This window comes from Lycium barbarum, chromosome 6 (genome assembly GCF_019175385.1).
Source record: "Lycium barbarum isolate Lr01 chromosome 6, ASM1917538v2, whole genome shotgun sequence".
Taxonomy (NCBI): domain Eukaryota; kingdom Viridiplantae; phylum Streptophyta; class Magnoliopsida; order Solanales; family Solanaceae; genus Lycium; species Lycium barbarum.
Window position 1 is genome coordinate 119,501,987 of NC_083342.1, and position 23,529 is coordinate 119,525,515.

A 23,529-nucleotide genomic window follows, 5' to 3' on the forward strand; every position below is an offset into this window, starting at 1 on the left:
GATCCGTTGAGAGTTTGTCTCGGTAGGGAACTGTACGATCTTTTCCCCTTTATTTATTGTTAATTTATTTATTTGTGAAATTGTCAAAATAAAGTTACGCATTAATATAAAAATAACACGTAACCCTAAAACATAAATAACTTAAAGCTAATGATAACAAGTCTTCAACAAAAATGGACTTTGAGCACTTTTCAACCACTAAAACGACAATCCGAAGTTTTGTGTATCCTTGATGTGTTGAGCCTACATTATTAATCGCACAAAAATAAATAGGGTTCTATATAAAATATTCAAGTTTTGGAGTCTCGAAGCATGATTAATGTATGACTAAAGTATGTAAAAAAGTGTGAAAGAAAGGAAGAAAGAAAGAAAGAAAAGAAAGAAAGAAAGAAAGAAAAGAAAGAGCATCCAATAACACATGAAAATCATGCGTCGAAGGACTTAACGGGTCCGTCTCCATTAAGTCCTTTAACGCATGATTTTCATGCATTAAAGGTACTTTTGTACCTCTTTTTTTTTACTGGGGTATTTTGGTTCATACCATTTTTTTGGGGGTTATTTTGGTTCCGGACTCCTCTTCTCATGTAATAAAAATGGAGTACATTCTTTTGAGTAGGGGCATAGCTAACTTGAAGCAAGTGGGTTCAACTGATACCCCTTCATCAAAAAATTTACTTATTATACATGTATTTTACTAGTCAAAAATAATAAAATGCATGATAAATAAAAAGGGTCGAACCCACTTGACTTGAAATAGAAGCTTGATCTAGCCTACAATAACAACAACATACCCAGTATAATTCCACAAGTAGAGTCTGGGAAAAGTAAGATATACGCAGACCATACCTTCACCTTTATGGGATAGAGAGGCTATTTCCGATAGACCCTCGGCTCAAAAGAAATGAAGCTTGATCTAGCCTATTTCTATGAAAGTTAAATCCTGTTAATGAAACTTCTGGCTGCCTTTGGGTAAAACAAAAAATGTGAATGTCTTATTTAACCAGCTGTAACTGACTTGCTATTGAGAATTGGTCCAAAACTAGATTGAGCGTATTCATACCAAATTGTATCCTTAAAAGACTTGAAATTAAATGCATTCACACTATACCCTAAAAGGCTAAAATTACGGCTCTTTTTCTTCCCCTTTTCTGCATCCTTACTAACTCACCTACATTTCCATGTTGTTGGCCCTCCCATCCTATCTAAGTTTTAACATGGGCACCAGTGTTGAGGATGATGATGCTCACCCTTTCCCAGAAGATTTAGCTATGGAGATTCTACAAAGGTTGCCTGTGGAGTCGTCGTTGCGATTCAAATGCATCAGCAAGAACTAGTACACTCTTATCAATAGCCGCAGCTTTATAGATAAACACTTTAATTATGGAAAGAACAAACGCCCCAAACTCCTTATTCATGACCTTGATGCAGCCGATGATTCAATTCCCATCACCTTCATTTCTGATTCAGATAAAAATGGAGGAACCCCTTTAATTGAAAAACCTGATCATGTCCCGGAGTTTGGTGGTGGTTTACTGGTAGGTCCTGTGGATGGCTTGTTTTTGTTTCAGAAAAGAAATACTGAATATGACATTAGGTTGGTACTGTGGAATCCTGCAACCAGGGTGGTAACCACCCTCCCTGCAGCCCACTTCCAGCTTCAACCATTTTTCAACGAAATAGGTGGCTTTTCTGGGTTCGGATTAGACCCCGTTACAAGTAACTACAAGGTGGTTTGGGTTCGCCAGTTCTGGGATAAAAACTGGGATGATATGTTCCATCGAGCATGTGCAGCGGTCTATTCCTGTTCTACTGACTCTTGGAGAATCCTTAAACATAAACATCACAAAATCACCTGCGCTTACAGCTATAGAGATGCCGATAGCACTGCTTACCTGAATGGAACTTATTACTGGATGCTCACGGGGCACGATTACTGCGGACATCTTTCATTTGACTTTGCCAATGAGGTGTTCGCTGAGATTAGAGGGTCAAATATTCCACCTATTAATTGTAGCAGCGTGATATTGCGTGATGGCTCCATTAACCTCTTGACCCAAGGTTTCAACGATGACTTTGGTTTATGGGTTATGATTGAACCTGGTGTTTGGAACAAACTTCTTAACTTTCAATGCCTTTAACTTATTAAGCCTATTTTTTGTGGCTTCTGGGATTCTAGCACTGTCCTTTTCTTAACTGAGAGTTCTGGGCTGATCTCGTATGATGTTAATCCCCAGGAGACGAGGCATCTTGGGTTTCAACATCAGGGTCAGATTTATGGTACTAGAGTTTATTATTACAAGGAGAGCTTAGTAACAATTAAGCGAGGAAATGGGACTGGACCAACATATTTGAATCCCCTGTAAGCAGCTGAAATAATTTAATGTTTGCAGACAAAATATGGCTTATACGATGTCATATTCCGTAGATACTTAAACAATAGCTGTTGTTTGAGTACTGCAATTTCGAGGATGATTATCAATTCTTAATCGCTTCAGGTGTTTGTCCTAATGTTACTGCATTATATGACAATACAAGGCATTACTGAATTGGCTAGTTTAAATATAGACATGAAACATAAAGAAAAGTTACAGTAAAGGCATAAACCAGCAGTTAATATTCAATCCCCTCACAGTCCTGCAAAGACAGGGACATAATTTAGAAGATTTTTCTCTGCCTCTTCAGGCCTGTCCATTGGATCCCTACACTTAGAAGGCTCTACAAGTGTATCCTCCAACTGTAGGTGAACAATTTGATATGTCTTTATTTATCAAACCCTTGCCCCATGCAAATATTCGGATAGGTCGAGCAATCTGTAATTTCACATTGGCGTCTTTCTCTAGCTGCAAGCAGTACCTATCGAAGCTCTCAACACTTATGTGCAGTCTGAAATCAAGGGCTGCCAAGAATTTCATCTCCATCTTGTTCAACTCTGCCGTGGTTATTCCTCCTACTTTTGCATAATAAGCATTGTTGTAGCAGCTGAAAAAATGTCATAAGAAATCCAATAAAAATGAGGTTTTAACCATGTTAAGTAATTTTGTTGCATTCTATCAAGCAGATTCTGTCACGGTGGGATGTCTGATACATAACATTAAAGACTACCTATATTTCCAATTAAGTCAAGCCTCTTTTTGCGTTGATCAGAACTTCAGTATATTTATGTTCCACTAATTGATTGAGATGAAAGTACAATTTTAGATAGACAATTTCAATTAGGTAACTGGATTTGGCAAAGTTTCTATCGAACGCTCATCAGGTGAAATTCTATTGAAAAGGCATAAAAACCTTAGATACATAGCAATGAACTCTTGTGAAAAGTTGCAGCAGTATGGCTAGAATACTTACTCATCATCTACAAACTTGACAGCCAACACGATGCTAGTGATCAGAAGCCGGTGAACATTAAGAGATGTCAGTAAACAATCAGTCAGGTTGAGAAATCTCTCCAGGTATACGTATGCAACCACGAAACACGAAGGGCTGCAGGTGGAGTACTTAAAAATTCTCTCGATGTACTGCTGAACTGTTAAAACAGGGGCTCTTGTGCCATGAAAAACTGTCACAACACCTCTCTCTTTCGATCCCTTTAGCGCTTTCTCATTCTTTTGAACTGATCTCTCAAGAATAGAAGCTAGAATTGATAGAACCTTGGGATGTCCTTTATCTCCCCTATCATATTCATCCAACCCCATATTTGCATAAGTCTTGGAAATTGTAGATTTTGTACCAAACCCCTCTGCTCCCATGATCATTTTTTGAGCTAGCTGCAGGAAAATACACAGTTTTTAACACAATGAAACCACTACTAGTGAGCAAGGGATATATATATATGATCACTTCTTGATTTAACTGGGAATAAAGGATTGCTATGAGAATTAATTTTTCCTTTTTGTTTGGTTTTCCTTTTTGCCACAGAATTTTATTCCTTATGGCATCTTGGCGTTGCTTCTACGTTGGTAGATATTCCTAGAGAATATCAGCAAGGGGGGCAAAATGATAGTACTAATGTTAATCGACAGCACAAGCACTATCTATATAAAAGGTAAGTGCTATACTAGCTTTTCCTAATTCTTTAATCAATAAAGTTATAATTCAAAAGATAAAATGATGAGTGGTAATAAAGTAAATCATATTTACAAAAGCATGGCAAAAAAGTAAGATTGAATCAACAGTAAAGTCAAGAAGAATCCATCCCTCTTGTTCCAAGGAAAATAAATATTGGCTATAAACCATAATTCAACAGTGAAGGGAAGGCCAAGAAATGATCAGAGATATTATATTAGAAAGAAGAAGCTGAGCTGATTCTTTTAACGGAAAAAGCTCAAATATGTCATCGAACTATCGGAAATGGCTCATCTATGTCACTTATTAATAATTTGGCTCATTTATGCCATCGAATCATCGAAAATAGCTCATTTATGCCACTCATTAATAGTTTGGCTCATTTATGTCATCGCCGTTATCAAAATGACTCATCCATGTCATTTTCATTAACGCCGGTTTATAATACCCTATATGACACATGGCCTCCAATTAGAGGTCTACGTCGTTTAATTACCCCAATTTTTAAATCCCAAATTAATAAAAAATTCTACTCATATACCTAACCTGGCCACAACCATCTAGTTGGAGGCTACGTGTCATATCTGGTATTATAGAACTGGCGTTAATGAAAATGGCAGGGGTGAGTCATTTTGGTAACGACGATGTCATAAATGAGCCAAACTATTAATAAGCGGCATAAATGAGCCATCTCCGATAGTTCGATGGCATAAATGAGTCAAATTATTGACGAGTGATATAAACGAGCCATTTTCGATAGTTCGATGTCATATTTGAGCCTTTCCAGTTGTTTTAATTAGTTTTTCAACAAGAAAAAATGAAGGAAAGAACAACCAAACTATGATATAGGGGATGCATTTATTTTGAAACTATTTCTAAGCAGCAAGACATAAACAGAATAAAGAATAGACTAACATATTTTTGTGATTCTGCTTTTTGCTGCTTCTTCTCTTAGGAAATTTATTTGATCAGCCAATCACAAATCCAGCTGTCTTTCTTTCCTCTCCTTTTGTCTTTTTCCAACTACCCACACAAGTTAATTTTGAAGCATAAAGTTTACGGTTTACTAAATATTTACATAATAATAAAAGTTTAAAAGGTAATTACAAGTAAAAGTCTATAGAGTAAGTATTGATTGAAAATTTGTAATAGATGGTAACTAATTTCTTAAAACACGTTAAATTAGAGTGATACTGTAAAGATTTTTTTACATACTTTGTATAACTTAAATCCCAAAGTTTAAAGATGGTTGGATGTTCTAAATATTAGCATAACATTAAGGCAATATCGTCAAACTCAAGTAGTAGTATGTTTCTACAGGATATCCGTTTCTACAACACTTTAGCATTCTTTATTATAAATATTCTTATTTATAGAGACAAGGGGCAAAATTTCATGCATATATAACAAATTGAACAATTGCTAAGTGGCCTTCTACCTTCATCTATATTGCATTAAAAAGAACTCGGGCTCTATGATTAATGATTTCAGAAGTATTTCAACATCAATTGGCATCTTCTTTATATTTATATTTTGTCTTTTGGTACTTGAATAATTCTAAATATCCTATTTAATTGAGGTTCTCTATCCTCTAAACCTAATTAATCAATAGTGATGCATTTTTACTTGGATAATACCTGAATTAATGCGATTCTTTTCCGCTTTTATTTTTATTCTTTTTGGTGATATATAATGCCGAAAGAGATGTGAACAGAATAATTTAATTACGACAATGATGCGTACGTTAATGAATGTCGAAACGCAAGTCGACTATACCAAAAGAATATACCAAAATATTACAAATTAGAGATAAGTTTCTTTGTTTCTGTTCAAGGAGATAAAATTCTAACTTATCTCAAGAGAATAAGTCACAAATCAATCAGCACTAAATTTCACATGAGTATTATCCAAATGCTTCATTCTATAATATTTCTCGCAATTCATTGTTATTTCTGATACAAGATCCAAAATAAAAATGATGGAAGGGAACCTTGGAAAATCCACTAACAAAATCATCTCATTCTTTGAGTTTCAGATTTTGGATTATATTCCAGCACCGTCCATATTCCTTTTTACAAGATACTTTATGCATTATTTCCTTTTCTTTAACTTTATAATAGTAATATGCTTCTTCATTTTTTTTTTTTTGGCTTAGAGCTTTCTTTTCATTTGTCTTGTATGTTTCCTCCTTTTGATCCAAAAAAAGTCCTTAAGGCCACAGCTTTACAGGGCCAAAAAAAAAAAAAAGGTAATCCATGCCAGCATCCGACAAAAAATTTCAAAACTGACTTTGCAAAAAAGATTTTGAGTTTCTTTTTGCAAAGCTGTTTGTTTGAGCTGTTTCTATAAGACATTCAAACTCACATTTTCAAATATTTTGGGCCCCATTTGTTCATAGGATATTCTTCTTTAAACTTTTTTTTTCAAGTCAAAACGTATGTCGAAACAAAACTTCAACTTTCAAATGCGATTTTTCATCTTCAACTTCAAATGCTACTTTTTTTAAAAAAAAAAAAAAATCATATATCCCCCAATTCATGTTCAAACACCTGTCAACGCATTCCATCAGTTCACCTTCTTAACTGCGAAGTTCCTTGGTTGAATCTTGTAATTCTATGAGATCATTGAATACTTGGACATTCTCCTTTTTTTTTTTTTTTTTGATAAGTAAATACTTGGACATTCTCTTTGAGCATATACAAATACATTTGAATTTCTTTTCTTATCTTGTAGAACCAATGTAGAATAATATGATGTAGAAACACATCATGTTATAAAGAGCTAAAAAAGTTGCATCAACTCTGTTTGCAACAAATTTTGATATGCGGAAATAAATTACAACCACAAACAAAATATGAAGAAATAGAGATTTTTTGATGAATATTGCAGGTACAAGATCTGTTTACTCCCTTGATTCTTCTCTCCTAATATTTCTCCGTAATTCGAGGGCCGTTAGTAGCTTATTTCTCGAACGTAGGATGATTTGGATTTGGATGTGTGTGGACTTTCTTGGGATGTATTTGATCTCCATGAAAGGATATTGTGGATCTTCTTGAAATATTTGGTTGTCAAGAAATATCCGGCCACATATTGACCTCTTTTTGAATACCCATGAGTTTATGTGATATTTTGAGATGCCTTTTCAAGGGAATATGTGCCCCCTTTTATAGGCGTGATCTAGGATTTAGGGTGGAATAGCCTCCAAGAAACCTTAACCGCCTTTAGAGTTTGAAGGTGGATTGAACTCGTCTTGTTGAGTCCTATTTTAAATCCAATAAAATTTTGATGTCTACAAACTCCTTTACCACATCAACAAGCAGTACTAATACATCAGTGATCTCTGTCACTCTGTTTATAGCATCTTCTTAGCACTAAGTTAAAGAATAAAATTGAAGAAAAGAATGTGACAAAAATACATAAAACTATCTGATTTATACAGGTTTTCCCACTACAGGCCTTGAGAAAAAGGAACATTTGTGTAAGGCAACCAAGTATCTCCCATAGTAAAATTATAGACAGTAAAGTTCATTGCTTGTGAAGCATTCATTAAACTATAACCAGGCCATTGTACTCTCATAGTTGTATTAGCCCCTGGTCCATAGTTCTCAAACTCCCCATAATAAAGGGTGTCGAGTCCAATCGTCCCATTCCACTCTAACCATCCAACAGGCGCGATCACATCTCCTATATAAGACTGCATGATAACAGTCCTCGAGTAATGGTGCCACGGCCGGCCAAGAAAACTCAACGTGAGATTCAAGTCCTGTGCCAAATCAGGGGCAGCTTGAATGGTGCAGTTCTGGATAGAAATGCCAGTGTTCTGGTTGGGATCGCTTCGACCTTGTGCTGTGAAGATATTCTTCTGGTCTGGCATAGGTTTCCTAGCAAAAAGATTGCAGTTTTGGAATATCGCAGCTGCATTGCCAAATATGAAGTCCACTGTACCATAGATATCACATTCTCTGTAGAACTGTCTTAAAGAGTGTGTGTATAACGTGTCCTGATAACCCTCAAAACGACATCTGTAGAACGTGGAAAGGTCTGCATTGTTCCTTAATGCTACAGCTTGGTGCTTCCATGGACCAGCTACGTTCTTGAATGTTATGTTTACGGCTACAAACCGCTCCCCTGAAACGGCTGCACATGAAAACGAGATATCATACACATTAAACTTTGAAAAGAATGTCAATCTGTGACAAAGGGCCTATAAACAAGAAAGAGAGATGAGAAAAAGGGCGGATTTTTCCAGTAGCGTGAATTATTATAGCGAGCACTTTAATCCACTTGCTCTCGGATGATGAAGGTAGGAACTTTTTACTATCCGTTGTTACATTCAAAGGCGCAAAATGAGGTAGAAATAGCACCCACTGTCCACTTTTAGGTTAGGAATTAGAGTTTTAGCTGTGGAATTTGAAATTCCAAGATAATGGTGGGTTGAAAGCGGCAATTTGTGAATTTTACCCCAAAGTGACCGTGGAATAGGTTATAAATTTTGTTGAAGGATTTCTTAAATTAACCTTTTGTGCCTTGAAAACTTGCAACTAACTACTGGCTAGAACCAAGTTATTAGTTCCAATTATTTCAAGCCAATTTATCTATCGAGACAAAAGTGAGGGAACGGAATAGTTTACTTACCAAAAGTTGCTGAATTGTAGGTTGTCCAGCCGTCTATGACACTTCGATTTCCAGCAATCATAGTGCGATCAATTCCTTCCCCAAGCAACATAATGTTTTTTTTGTTCTTGGCCACGACAACATACTCCTCGTAGTATCCTTGCTTCGCGTAGATGAGAAAATAGCCATCTTCAATCATTGAGTTATTAGGTGCAAATGCAATGGCTTCTCCTATCGATGTAAAGTTGCAGCCACCGTAAGGGCTAACTGTTACTGCTTCCCTAATGTGAACTCCATTTTCTACTAACTCGTCAGGAATCCTTCCACCCCTTTGATGAGACCTCTCCAATGCTTGATTAACCTGCTTGCAAGTGTAAGTTCTCATTTGGATTTTCTCTAAATTGATTCATGCTTAATACTATGAAAAGTCAAAAGGTTGATGAAAAGATATGTGCATCTGTAATCTGCCATAATCTATACGTACTATAATAGAGCCTTAATAATCTCTTTGAGTAGGTACTTTAATCTCTTGGGTCACGACATTGTATTACTAGCACTAATAGTAATAGGGCTGATTTAACCTATTTACTACCCCTTCCTACTTTTAGACATCATCTTTTATAATCATTTTGTTTAACTTTAATTTTCTTACAGCAATAAATATTTGAAATGCAAAATAATTTCTTTTTTTTTTCAAAAAAAATGCACATAAAAGAGATGTGTTAAGCCATAAGAATAAGCTGAGGAAGAATTTATGACCCCCTACTCTCTTCTTTTGAACCTTGACACCCAAATAAACAAGCCATGTGGGAAAATAAACTTCTTTACCTTTGAAAAAAAAAAAAAAGGAAAAAAGAAACACAATAAGCACACTTCATCTAATCAATTCCAAAGTGTGATTTTTGGTATTCATTTTGATGATCACAAATTCACAATTGGTGGCACATCAACATCTAATACCCACTCACTTCTTTTCTTGCGTAAATCTCAAAGGGACATGTGCCATGTGCCTATTTACCGCCTTTTTCAAAGGTAATCGATTAGGTTGACTTTGCAAAGAATAAATGATATTGCTACTAAATGAGACATGAATAATTGTAGCAATAGTTTTCCAGTTCTTTTTTCCTTATAAAGGACCGTTATTTTCAGGATGCCAACATCTTTGTTCATGAGTTTCTTTTATAGTTCATGGCACTTGGTTTCCTTTTTATTTTCCTTTTTGAGGCAGTCTCACCTCCCTGGACAAAATGCCGAGTGTATGAAGAACGGCCTTTAGCCCTTGGGCATATTGTCCCAGGAGGCCCCCTGAATATCTTGTCTGATCACTTTTCGTCTCTATTTTAAAGAAATAGTCGTCGTTCTGGAATTTCAAATTTTATAGGAGATTTACTTGTGGATTGTGATCAAACTTCATGTCAGTGAATATTTTTTTAATTCTATAGAACTTTACCTGATAATCGACCCATTGAATAGCCCGTTATTTTCAGTCCTTTCTACTTTTCTTCTTTCTTTTTTTGAGTACTCTTTGTCCCTTGTATAACAATTTACGCAGTGTAATTTCCTTTTTAAACAATTAATAAGTTTCTTTTCTGGGTCATAATTTTTTTAATTGTTTTAGGATTACACTAGGCAAAAGGAAAATTACATGATTGTATAAAAATTAAATCTTACAGGATTTGTCATTAATTATATTTTTGTTATAATTGATTTTTGTAAATATTTGTGGTTAAATTAATGAAATTAAGGAAAATAGACTTTTCCTCTTTTTACCGAATGCCCGTAATATATAGATTAACAAAATTTCGACAAAAGAAAAGGAAACAAGTACTTACAAAAACAGTTTTCTTTCATTTTTAAGCAACTTGTTTCCATATGTTTTACAATCCTAACTGTTCTCATATGGTAGTTTTCATTTTTAACTTGGGGATTTACCTATATATCATGTGGCTATATCAGGCCAATTAATAGAAAAAGGGAAAGATACAAAACTACCAGCTCTGACTTCTATCTAGTTGTTAGTAGAAGACAAGAGAGAGTGATCACTTACAGTTTGCAGTATTGTTCTACCGAACAAGATCTACCAAACATTATCTTTTTATTATAGAAAAGAGGGATATATAGCATCTAAATTACTAGTTAATTAATCTGTAAATTTACTGATGTCTCTGACAGTGAATAACCAAGCCTCCCTTCTAGTTCTGACTAGAAATCAAAGTAAGAGTCCGTTGTGCATTTTGCTTTAATGTTCTCCCAAACAAGTTCAACGGAGAAAGATACTATTCAGACTAATTATTCTCTCAATCCCAACTTATGTCTCAATTTATCTCTCAATTTTTGTGTGAAGGTGTTTGACTGGACATGGAGTTTAAAACTAAAATGAAGGCTATTCTAACTAATTATCCTCTCGGTCCCAATTTATGCTTCAATTTATGTAAAAGTAATTGACTGGACACGGAGTCTAAGATTAAAATGAAGGCTTTTGAAACTTGTAGTACAAAATAAGTCTTATCGTGTTACTATAAATCTCATTAAGCACAAAATGCTAAAGTTAAAGTTAAATTAGAAGTACTCCCTCCGGTTTAAAATAAGTGTTCTCTTAGCTTTTAGCACACCTCTTAAAAAAAATACCAACTCTTAATTTTTTTAGATATTTTGATTAAACTATCCTTGATTAAAGTTTGTGTGCTACTATTAACTTGACATATTGAAATTTGGTCACTTAGCACTTAAGAAGATAAATATGGAAAAATAAAGTTAATTCCTTATTGATTATGTAGTGGACAATTTTGAATTAAAAAAAAAAGGTTAAGTAGACACTTATTCCGAACTGAGCTAATATTCGAATTAAAAGTGTCTTTTTTTCTTAAATTGACTAAAAAAAAAAGAGTGTTACGTAAATTGTTATTGAACGACTAATACGTTAATGTATTTCATCATGTTCTTTTTTCTTATGCCCAACGTAACTTTGCTTTAATTTATGAATACTGGTTCTTGAAATCCGAGTACACGCACCAGTCTTACTACTAACGCTGCACTTTAATTCACACAGCGTAGGTGCAGTAAGGATCCATCGATATTAGCTTCAATAATAGCGGGCGGTGGAACATCAATGCAGCGCAAAGGCAGCCAACTTGCAGCGAATAAATGCTCAAAGATTCTGTTTCATTTACATGTATAGATGTATGAGATCGATGGATTTGATTTATCTGCACTAAATGGGTAAATGACTTTTATGATTTTAAATATTAATATATTTAATTATTTATAACATTATTATTTACTTTATTTTCAGGTCAGTTTTATTTATATTTATGAGGCCTATTGATGTTGTACATTATTATAAGTGTGTAGTACTCCCTATATCTCATTTTATATAGGATGTTGAAATTAAAAATATAGAAAAGATACTTCTCAACTCAATATATGTGAGATTTTTTATTTGTCGAGATTCAAACTACGTGGATTGACTAATATTTTTAAATGTACTCTTCCGTTCACTTTAACTTTAACTTGTTCATTATAATAAAGATAAATTTACACTTTTACTTGTTCACTTTAGCATATCGAGAGGAAGACAATTTTTTTGTTTTGTTTTACTCTTAAGATTAATACTCATTCCAAATAATTTCTCGAGTGCATTAAACTTATGCACCAATTAATAAGCATATTATCATAAAATATGTTAGTTATTAATTCTTAAAGGGAGTGCAAAGTTCATTGTAGACAAGTAAAAGTGAAAGAAAGGAGTATTTTTTTTTATATTGACGTGAGAAAAATTGCAATTGACAATATTTTTGTATAGTTTTGCAACTTAATTAAATTTTGAATATCTAAATTTAAATTATCAAATATAAGTTGATTTAATTCAATATAGCTTCTAAAAATCGTCAAATTGACTTTGGACAGCAAACCGATAAATTGGGACACTAAAAAGACTTAAAAAAGAAAAAAAAGCAAGACACCAAAAATTGAATGGAGGGAGTGGTGAAATTCGAATGAGATTACCTTGGAAGCCATGAATCTTGAATCTCGTGCCCACTCTTCCTCACCCAACAATCTACCCTTCTTTCCGGATTTCCTATTTCGTCCCAATGCATGTGCCACCAATCCAAGTGACACACTGTATATTTCCCCCGCATTACTCAACGGTGCCAACAGTTGAGCAACCATACTGCTCCCAGCTTCTTTAAGTCCCTCATAACACGTCTGTTGATTGGTCACTACAGCACTAAGCAATGTCTGAATTTTCCCCACTAAATCATCCGAAGTAGTAGTGGCACTATTATCAGCTGCTTTTAGTTCGGTGGAGATAGAGTTTAAGTAATCAACTGTGAGTTCTGAGAGTTGGTGACAATCGCTTAAAGCGTTAATCTCTTTAGTGTTGGTGAAGAGTGATCTCTTTTTTTGGGTTGTGAGGAAATGTGAGATTAAGTTGGATAATTTGCTGGCGTTTTTCTGGCATTGTTTTACCGAGAACTTGCTGTAGTCATTTGGGTTGTTTGAAGGAGAATGTTGAAATGTGGAGAGAAGGGTGCGGCAGAGTTTTGGGTAAAGTGAGGATTTGCATGCAATGGAAGGTGATTGTGATTGTGATGGACTTTGGCTGAAAATTGGAAGAGCTAATGAAAAAAGAATGAACGAAATAGTGAGGAAGTGTCTTGGCATTTTGGTTTGCTCTTCTTGGAACAGGAAAAGGGGGCATGTGGTTTCTGGATCAGTGCGATAATGGAATTTATAGCAAAAAATAGGTTGGTCCATCGACTAATAGCTAATCCCTCTGTCCACTTTTAATTTTCTACTATATTTTAAAAATAAATATTTACTTTTACTTGTTCATTTTAAAAAATCAAGACAGAATTTGACACTTCATTCCTAATTTATCCTTATAAAATATATTACATATTTAGAACCTACATAAAAAATACTATTTATAATTTACAATAATTAATAATTTAAAATATTTAAAAAACATACGAATAAATTGCGAATCTCATATAAATTGAGAAGAAAAAGTACTTTGTTAAGAGATACGTCATGTCAAACACAAACACGGACGAAAATGAATCGTAGTATGAAATGAGATAAAATTTGGTAATAGTAAATGAATGCCTAACGATGAAGGTGATTACAAAGCAGACGGCTGGAGCAGCCGGTAGTAACTACTCTTGTAACCACCGAATGTTGTTCGCTTGTTGGATTCATTGTCATTTGCACAAAATAGACCTTTTCTTTGTCACTTTTTAGGGGAAAGTGTTTGACTAAATACATACAAGATTTAAGAAATTTAAAAATAGTTTTGAACATGTAATTTATACTATTTCGGTTCAATAATTGAGGTTTTAGCCCCTAAAAATTAGTTCAAAATAAAATGTTTCACAAAATTAAGAAAGTCTTTAGTTCTCTTTTCTAAATTTATCTTTACATTCTCATATTCTCATAATAATTATTTAACCTAAAAAGAAAAGAAAATCATAAGTAAGGATATTTTAGTGAAAATCGTCTTAACTTTTTGGAATTAGTGAATTCCTTGATTCATGTGCTTAAACTTAAAACCTCAATTATTTTGGATCGGATGGAGTACAATATAAGTTCAAAAGATTATCCTTTTATTGATTTTTGTGACTATTTCACATTCTTTTTATTTTCCAACTCTTGTGAACCATTATATCAAAATGAGATAGTGCCTCAGATATATAAAATAATGAAATGATAAGATTAAATAATTTTTTAGAAGAAAAAAATACCATTATTTTTATAACTTTTTGAAAAGGAAAGTGCCTCAGATATATAAAATGAGATGGAGGAAATACATTCAAGAGCACTACTATTAGCAGAAGTGGTGTGAATACTACGAAATAAATAAAATTGTTCACTGGTTAAAGTGCATCAAACAAGAATTATAATGTCTCTTTTTATATTTATACATTGTTCAAGACTAAACAATTTCATGAACATGGATAATTGGATACTAATCATTTGAGAGTAGTGAAATTGATGAAGAGTAGAAAATGTCTGATATACTTAACAAAAATGGTAACTAACACGCTAGTATTACTTAATTGATTAAACAAAAGAGATTATAACTTCATTTTTAACTTTTTTTTTTTTTTCTTTTTGAGAAATTTTAATAAAAGATTGTTCCGTTGCCGGGACTTGAACCCGGGTCTCTCGGGTGAGAGCCGAGTATCCTAACCAATTAGACTACAACGGAAAGGTGGTAGGTTTAATTCTTGTGAATAGCATGACTGGAAATTACGAATACTACACTAATACAGAGAAGTATGAGGTTGAGAATATAAATGTAAATAATAGTATTATATTATGCTATTCAAAATGAAAGGAAAGATACTAAATAAGAAAGACAGTCAAAGAAGAAGGAAAAATGATAGCTAGCAGAAACGCGTAAAACAGTGAGCATTTATGATAACGGTGTTGGGGATCGGACGTCATAAAATAGAGGAATGGATGAATAAATGCATGCATATGATAACGAGGGCTTGGCAGAAGAACGTGCGAGGAAACCTAGATTCTGGACCGGACATGCCACATGAACAAACAAAGCCATCTAAATTTCAGCACCAAGACATATGGCTTTGTGTGATTTTTTCCTTCTCTTGCGGACAGACATTCAAAGGCAACAATGCACTATTTTGGCTATAACTAGATCGTCAGCTTCAGTTACATTATGTTGTGTCAATGCAATTCATTTATCCTCAATATATCATCACACGATTTCAATAATTAGGTAATGTACCAAACTAATTAAAGTAGTACGTATTGTCTTGGTTGTATTGTTTATTAGCCCCCAATACACTTAGGGCCTGTTTGGAAAGCCACCCAGGTAATTGGAATTGGATGTAATTACACAGTTTGACCTGTTTGTTTGACCAGGTAATTACACAGTTAGGTGAGAATTGAGTGTAATTGAGAGGGTGTAATTACACTCTTCAATTCTCGGGGGGGGGGGGGGGGGGGGGGGCTGAGAATTGGGTGTAATTACACCCTATAATTACAGGGTTACATTTTAGTTTATTTATTTTTAATTTTATTTTATTTTCTTTTTTATTTCTATTATTTAATTTCTTTTTTATTTTATTTTAATTTCTTTTCTTTTCTATTTTATTTTGTATTTCTATTATTTAATTTCTTTTTTATTTTTAATTTTTAATTGTTTTTATTTGTTAAAATATATTTTTCTTTTTATAGTATTTATATTTCATTTTCTTTCTTCTCATTCCCAACCTTTACTTCTTGGGGTTCCATGTAATTACTCGTATTTTTTCAATTTTTTATTTTATTCATTTAGTATAACCGTGTTAATATTCTAATTTTTGAAACTACATCTCTTAATATTAAAAAGAATGAGTCATTAACAAACTTGGCATATAATAAGTGATGTTATTAAAGTAGAATTTCATTGTGAATGAGGTTATAGACTTATATTTTCACTTTCTTTTGAATTATAGGAGTATTTACTTATGTTACGTTGAAACATACTTATGTAACGTTGGAATTTGACATAAGAGTATTATGTTAATTTTTTTTCTTTTGGATTTTGAATTTAGGTTATATTTTCAATTTTAAAAATATTTGCTTTAGTACTATTGACTTGTTATTTCACATTGCATGTTATTTATTTTTCACTTACAGTTGATAGAATTATTATCAAACATTTGAATAATGTTATGGAATTATATTTATAAATTTTTTTTTTTTTTGTCAAACATTCAGTCCCATGATGTTCTCAATAAAAAGGTATGCTTTTAAGTTTAATAACCAATTAAAATATTATTAATTTGAAATTATATATCAATTATTTTTTACAATATTAGTTAAAAATATATGATTATTAATTATCATGTTTTCAAGAAATAATGTATTATTAAATAAATAATTTAATATCATTTATATATGCACATATTTTTTAAATATTAATTTTAAATTTTTTATAATTAAATTTTATTTTTAAATTAAATTAACTGTGTAATTACACATGTGCAACCAAACAACACGCTTCTAATTACACTGTAGTTACATTGTGACAAACAAACAGATTGTGGTAATTATAATACTGTGTAATTACTAGGCTGTGTAATCACACCAATTCCAATTCCCAGGTGGCTTTCCAAACAGGCTCTTACAAGACTAGAGAGAGACACTAATCCATACTTTTACTTCCCTTCCCCTTGCTGCTGTAAAAATGTTAAATTTCATTTTAAAGATTCGGTAAAGAACAAGAATTTTATAAACTCTTGGAATTTTGATAAGGAACTTAGTGAAGAGTAGGGGTCACAATGCTATTTCGTACCTGTTTAGTTTGGTAAACAAAGGCAGCGGCAGAATTATTAGATAGGGCGAAGGGGGTTTAACTCAATTCAACTTCGTTGTGAAATTACAGTGCACAAATAGGTAAACATATATGTATAGCCTATGTATAAAATATTGAATCTCGTTGATATATGGGAGGGTTCCAGTGAAGTGGAAAAGAGGATTCAGAAATTGTCTTAGGTCACACTTTCAATTATCCTCATAATTTTTTGAAATTTACATAATTTGCTGATTGACATTAGGGGAATTGAAATTTACTCATTTGAAGCTTAACTTATACTATAGAACAAGAATAAATAGCAAATGAGTTACTCCCTCCGGATCAAAAAAAAGTCCACTTAGCCATTTACACACCCCTTAAGAAAATACTAACTCCTAGATAAAAATAGATAATTTGACTAAACTACCCCTAATTAAATAGGCATTAGGATTTGATCATACAACACTTAATAGGGGCAAATATGGAAAAACAAGGTTAATTCTTTCTTGATTTGCTAAGTGAACTATTTTTTTTATCCAATAAAAAAGACTAAGTGGACTCTTTTTTTGATCCGGAGGGAATATTTTTTTGGGTTTTAAAGTTTTGATCGTGTTAACAATCAGCACCCCTTGAACTTCAACATCTTTTGATCTGCTAGTTAGTTACTGACAAATGCCAATTATGGCCCAATAAGGTAGTCATTGAAAATCTTCTATCACTCTGCAAGTCTGCATATCTGTGACTCAAATTGTATCCACAAAAAAGTGGCCCATGTTTCAAATCCATCAATTGCCGATCTCTTCTACCTTCGGAAAATTAAATTAAAAATAAGTACGTAGTACATTTCTCGGTACGTAGCAACAAGGAAGAGTATGCAGATATAAAATAATCTTCAGGTCAACGTTTCGGAAGGTTTATGTGAGGCATGCATGTCACAGGTATCTTAATGAGGTTGAACTATACATATTTAGTTAAATTGGTGAATATTAGTTAAGAACAAACAATCCATGAGGATAATGAGTCCACAAACCAAATTGTAGGAAGGAAAATAAATACTATCACAACATTTAGATCTGAGTGTTTACCCCGAAATCGGATAATCAATTAAATTTGTAAGTGGGTATAGGATATGTGCTCGGATCTTGATGTATGCTAGATAGAGGAAATGTACATGTGGGAGTTCCTCAATAGGATGGTTAATGGTGGCGATTCGCTATTGACACTGATGCCGTAAACAATGTGAGATACTTAATGGAATAAACACAATATAAATGTAGACAAATAGCCTCGGCCGAATCAAGTATTGAAAGAGAGATTGTTTATATGAACTATTTTATTACAAGTGTTCTTGGAAAAATGGAAGAGCCAACCCCCTCAAAGGAGGGGGATATGCCCTATTTATAGTAACACACCCATGGTTCTTGTTACGTCCCGTATTTTTTATACATTGGGACAACCCGGATTAACCATGATAAATTTAGGACTAAGACTATTTCGGGATTTGAAGTCGGGACTTTTGACCTTTGATTTTTTTTTTGAGACATAAGTTATATATGAAATTGTTGGTATTGAACACTTAGGGAAAATTGGGACCAAAATTCATAAATTTGGGATTTAAAAATCTTGCACCAAATGCCATTGTGGCCGTGTGGACTTGAAATGGTCCCACACATTGTGTGGCCAATTTTAATTGGTCCAACACATGTGTGGGCCATAAACTAGTAGAGATATTTGTGGACTTAAAAGAGGACTTCAAGTCATCTTTCTAGCATTGTATACTTAGACAAAAATCAAGAAAGTTGAGAGCAACAAAGCCCCAAGGCTCTCGGCCAAGAGCAAGGAAAATCAACCCCCATTTTTAGCTTCCCTAAAATTATTTCCTTGGTGTTAACCCACTAATTAGAGGTCCCTAAATAACGTGGAAGTATTGTTTGGGTCATCCAACCATCCGTTGTGTCAAATAGCAAACCCTAGCCATTTGTGGAAGTGAAGGTGAAAGGTAAGTTTGCTCTTGTTTTATGTGTTGTGAACATTTTATTCATGTTATGGTATGTTAATAGGGATGGAAATCATGAAATATAATATGATTAGAAGTGGGTTGTGTGATGGGTGTTCTAGCCGTGATTATAGCCTACAAATTGTAGCAAAGAATGAATCAATATCGCTTAGCATCGTAATGGTTGTTATGATGACTTGTATGTTGGAAATGAGAGTTAAATGTCCCGAATTGATATAGTAAGCGTTGCGGACTGATTTGGAGAACTTTGTGCATTTAATGCAATCCTTATTTACGAGAACCATCAACATATGTATATGTGTAGTGTAGACGAATATGGATCTTATTATTATGCCGAAGATCGCATTTATATTGCTTAGCGCTTTAGTTATCGTCGATATGAATTCTAGTTGGAAATAAGTGTTTAATGACTCAAGAGTTATGTTGAGATTGTGTGGGCTGTTTTAAGGCTTATCGTATGTTTGATGTAATTCGTATGTCTATGAAAATTATATCGCTACATTGTGGATTGTTGATACAAAACATGACTTGAAAATGAGGAAAGTGAAAAGAGGGCTGCTCTCGGCTAGGGACTGGTTTCGGCCAGCTTGGAGAAATTTTTAGGATTGTTGGAAAAAAATTATGTGAATGGTTTAGAAGTCCTCTAATATTGTGGGTAAGGATTCGGGTTGATAATTGAATGTATGAGCAATAATGTGGCTTGAATGTAAGCCGTTAAATTGAATATTTGGAAAGTTGTCGAATGGTGTAAAAGGGAGCTACTATTATTATTTTGCCTTTCGAATTGATTATCGATGTTGCTAGGTTGGTTATTGTGGTTGTTGTTGTTGATTTTGAGCGAGTTAAATTCTCGGGATGGCCTATTTACAGGGGAAATGCTGTCGAATTTTCTGTAGAATTTAATGAATAGTTGGAATGAATGGCTTAAGTGCCCTTAGCTAATGTTTGGTATTCGTTGGCGTATTTGTAGACCTTGGGGAGCCCGAGGCGTAGATCGGGATCTACTTTAGATTGGCTATTTTGGAGTGCGTACGAGGTATGTAAAGCAACCTTCTTTTCTTGGCATGCCTTAGTTTCACATAGGCTAGATTAGAGCCTTAAGGAAATTCCAAATCCGAAATCCGAGCATGATATGATCTATATATATATATTCCTTGGCACTCTTATGTATGATTTGATGGAATATGAACCATTATGTTTTTGAAAGAAGTGATTTCCAAACTTTGTACAAAAAGGTTTCACTCTAATGAATTTTGTAATTTTTGAATGCCATACCTTTCGCATAAGGGCTCGGATTGTTCCAACATTTTCATAAGAGTTTGCATGATGTATAATGAGTATGTTTTCCATAAGCGGGCCTGATTCGGGTCGATACCCGTCCGTGGGTCCCGCAACCTTCCTTTATGTAATTCGGAGAATCTTTGAAAGAATTTGGTATGACCATTATTCCGATTTTAAATATGATCATTTTACTTATGTTTGAAGTTATGATAATGATTTTATGCATATGACTACTCACGACTCTATTCGTGCATTCTGTTATTCCTTTCGCCGAGTCCCGGGCCGGTTCTGTTATCGTGCGCGTTTTGATATACTCCGGAGTTATGCTGTGTTTATGGTTCACCGAGCTACTCGCAAAAGAGGGTCGGGTTCCACCTATACTTGGTGTTATGCTGTGTATGGCGTTATGTTGTGATGTGATATGTGACGGGGATACGGAGATTTGAGACTTTCTGGTGTTATGCTGTGTTATGGCGCCATCGACGGGTGGGCGACCATATTCTTCTGTACCCGATGCATGACTTACATGTTTTTGAAAGTAAACAAATTTTGATATGTTGGATTTGCACTTATGTTTGATACTTCCATTTCGTTTATATCTTAGATTTGCTTTCTGTACATTCTGCTTTGCATACTCAGTACATATTTCGTACTGACCCCCCTTTCTTCGGGGGCTGCGTTTCATGCCCGCAGGTACAAACGCACAGTTTGGTGATCCACCGGTTTAGGACACCCCCTTTTTGCTGTTGGAGTGCTCTTCTCCTTTCAGAGCATATCTTTTGGTATATATTTTTGTTCGCTATGTATATATATATATATATATTCGTTCAGGGTACGGCGGGGCCCTGTCCCGCCATATGATTCGTCTAGTCTGTTTAGAGGTCAGTAGACGTATTTGTGGGTGTGTGTGCCTACTTCTGTACAGTTGTGTTTATATGATTCTACTCGTTATGGCAGCCTCGTCGGCGTGCATTTTGTAAATGCGTTTGGGCCGTTGTGCCATTTGATAGCCTTGTCGGCTTTTGATACATTGGACAGCGTTGCCGGCTTTTTGATATATATATATATATAAATATGTTCGCACATGGTTGCGTTGAAATGTGTCGGATACAGTTTGATATGGTTTGAGACGGCATATAGTAGTTATGGCCATATATGCTATTTGTATGTGATTCGATATGGATAGGTATGTCAAGGTGCCAAAGTAGGGCACTAGTCACGGCCTACGGGGTTGGGTCGTGACAGTTCTCCTACAATATGGGTTAATAAAATAATGACAACAAGGACTGTTCTGCACGGATTTGGTGGGATTGGACTGACGGCGCCGCCTGACACACGCAAGGTAGGTAGTTGACTATTGCAGGACGCTACTGGCGCGTAGGCCGCACACACCGATCACACGGACCAACGGCTACTCGGACTAACGGCCACGAATGCTCGGGTCATCGGGCTTGGAAGTTCTAAGGATGTCGAAGGCAGACCTGTCGGTGCTCATGCCTAGCTCCGGTTCAAGCATTACCCCGGTCTAGGGTGAACGATATCGCCACCCCATTCCCATTCCTTGCTCCGGCTTCGTTCCCCCGGTTTGTCTCGTATCCGGTATTTTCCGTATACAGATAGCCCCCACACTCCCCGGATTTCCGATCTATCGGAGTAACGGGGAGTGGATAAGTTCCTAAACCGGTGGCTCTCTCATCCCGACCTTACCTTCGCATTTTGGCGGGAACGAGCGCGTAGCGCATACCCTTTATCTGCCACGTGTCTCAACCTTGGTGGTCCACTTCTGTCAACCGCCCTTTTCACGTCGTTTCGAGTCGCTTCAAATTAATGATGGGTCACGTGGCGCCATCTGATTGGTCTTCCTTGGTAACCGTTTCTCTCCCAACATGCCTATATATGGCCTCCTACCCCTTCACTTTACCATTTTCACGTTTTGCATCCTCTTCAACCCTACCTCAATTCTGTGTTTTTTCTACTTGCTCCCCACACAACCAACTTCATATCTGGTCTCCCTATTGATCTGTTGCTTCATACTGTGTGCACAAGAGTCAACCTTGTCACTGCTGCTGTCGTGTATCCTTTGTTCGAGCGTTGTTGTTTCAACTTTGCCTTTTATTGAACCATCAGTTCCTCCGTTCTCTTTAAATTCCTCTCTTCGGCCTTCTTTCTTTCATATCTTCAGGATGTCCGAATCAACTTCCCATGACGCCCCATTGATATCGTCCCCGGGAGCCGAGCCTGCGTCCCCGGCTAAATTCGAGCCCACGGCATCGGATATTATACCGGCCAAATTTAATTTCAACAAAGACCTTGAGGTCGAAAAGCCTTCCTCTGTTTCAAACAGGGGATTCGACGTGAGGCGGTATCCCCTCATCCATAACCAAGGAGAAGCTTGACATAGTCCGGGCCGATTGCGGGTGGGACACTCGTCCTGTTCGGGTCTTCGCCCCTGGACCTGGTGAATCCGTTACCGACCACCGTGAAGGGTTTTTGTACGTTTACACATACCCCTTCACTCTCAAGCTCGACCCTCCGGTGGATCCGATCATTCTCGATATGTGCCGCATCTATAGCGTTACGCTGGCCCAGATTGGCCCAAATGTTTGGAGGGTCGTAGCGTGCCTCCGGTCATTGGCCAACAACGCCGAGAAGGAGTTCACATTAGCCCATCTGATACGCCTATACTCCCCGAGGCTGTTCCGGTAAAGACCGAGGACATAATTCCAGCCGAGCATATGCCTTTCCCGGAGAAATGGAATAACAAGCGTAAGTCCAAAGCCTCGAATAATTGCCTTGGTATTGCTTTGTCAAATTTTGGTTCTTCCTTCACACTGTTTCTCCTTTACTTTTGCCAGCCAATGGGTACGTTCCTCCGGTCATCCGGAATCTGAATGACTAGGTCACAGTGCTTCTCGCCCAACATTCCTATGATGACCGGACATGGGCCCACTTGTCCCGTGGCCGATGGATCGCCCAAAATCACGGTAGCCCTCTATTCTTATTCTGCCGCATTCTCCTTTACTCGTTTCGTCCTCTGATTTTTGCTAACATCTTGTCTTTTCAGGTTTACCTAAGGGCTCGGTAGCCCCCAGGTCGGAGTCGGGGACCGCCCCTCCAGCATCGACGCTCGAATTTGACACAGCGGGTTCTTCCCGCGTCCTCTGCGATGCTGCAAAAAGAAAGTGGCCCTCCGAAAAGGGGCAGACGCCGAAAGGGAAGAAGGCAAAGAGTGTTGCCCGCCCTTCAA

At 35.6% G+C, this 23,529-nt stretch overlaps 2 protein-coding genes, 1 non-coding gene and 1 pseudogene across 3 annotated transcripts; 1 reads left to right on the forward strand and 3 right to left on the reverse strand.

The window, feature by feature from the left end:
* Positions 1 to 961: 961 nt before the first annotated feature.
* LOC132645894 (putative F-box protein At3g52320) lies at positions 962 to 2,492 on the forward strand (annotated as a pseudogene).
* Positions 2,493 to 2,538: 46 nt separating this feature from the next.
* LOC132645895 (cyclin-P3-1-like) lies at positions 2,539 to 4,016 on the reverse strand. The gene is made up of 2 exons (XM_060363148.1): positions 3,346 to 4,016; positions 2,539 to 2,979 (listed from the first exon to the last, which is right to left on the reverse strand). Exons 1-2 carry the CDS (start codon positions 3,750 to 3,752, stop codon positions 2,706 to 2,708), a joined length of 681 nt encoding a protein of 226 aa, XP_060219131.1. The 5' UTR covers positions 3,753 to 4,016; the 3' UTR covers positions 2,539 to 2,705.
* Positions 4,017 to 7,334: 3,318 nt separating this feature from the next.
* Positions 7,335 to 13,367, reverse strand: LOC132645896 (probable pectinesterase/pectinesterase inhibitor 25). The gene is made up of 3 exons (XM_060363149.1): positions 12,682 to 13,367; positions 8,698 to 9,037; positions 7,335 to 8,199 (listed from the first exon to the last, which is right to left on the reverse strand). The coding sequence occupies exons 1-3, from the start codon at positions 13,339 to 13,341 to the stop codon at positions 7,511 to 7,513; spliced, it is 1,689 nt and encodes a 562-aa protein (XP_060219132.1). The 5' UTR covers positions 13,342 to 13,367; the 3' UTR covers positions 7,335 to 7,510.
* A 1,447-nt stretch (positions 13,368 to 14,814) lies between these two features.
* TRNAE-CUC (transfer RNA glutamic acid (anticodon CUC)) lies at positions 14,815 to 14,887 on the reverse strand. Its single transcript has one exon. It is a non-coding gene; the product is annotated as a tRNA-Glu (tRNA).
* Positions 14,888 to 23,529: the final 8,642 nt, after the last annotated feature.

Coding starts and splice junctions, on each gene's coding strand:
- LOC132645895 (XM_060363148.1), bottom strand. CDS start 3,752: ATGATCATGGGAGCAGAGGGGTTTGGTACAAAATCTACAATTTCCAAG. Junction 2,980..3,345: donor GTCAAGTTTGTAGATGATGA/GTAAGTATTCTA, acceptor ACATTTTTTCAG/CTGCTACAACAATGCTTATT.
- LOC132645896 (XM_060363149.1), bottom strand. CDS start 13,341: ATGCCAAGACACTTCCTCACTATTTCGTTCATTCTTTTTTCATTAGCT. Junction 9,038..12,681: donor CAAGATTCATGGCTTCCAAG/GTAATCTCATTC, acceptor ACTTGCAAGCAG/GTTAATCAAGCATTGGAGAG. Junction 8,200..8,697: donor CTACAATTCAGCAACTTTTG/GTAAGTAAACTA, acceptor TTTCATGTGCAG/CCGTTTCAGGGGAGCGGTTT.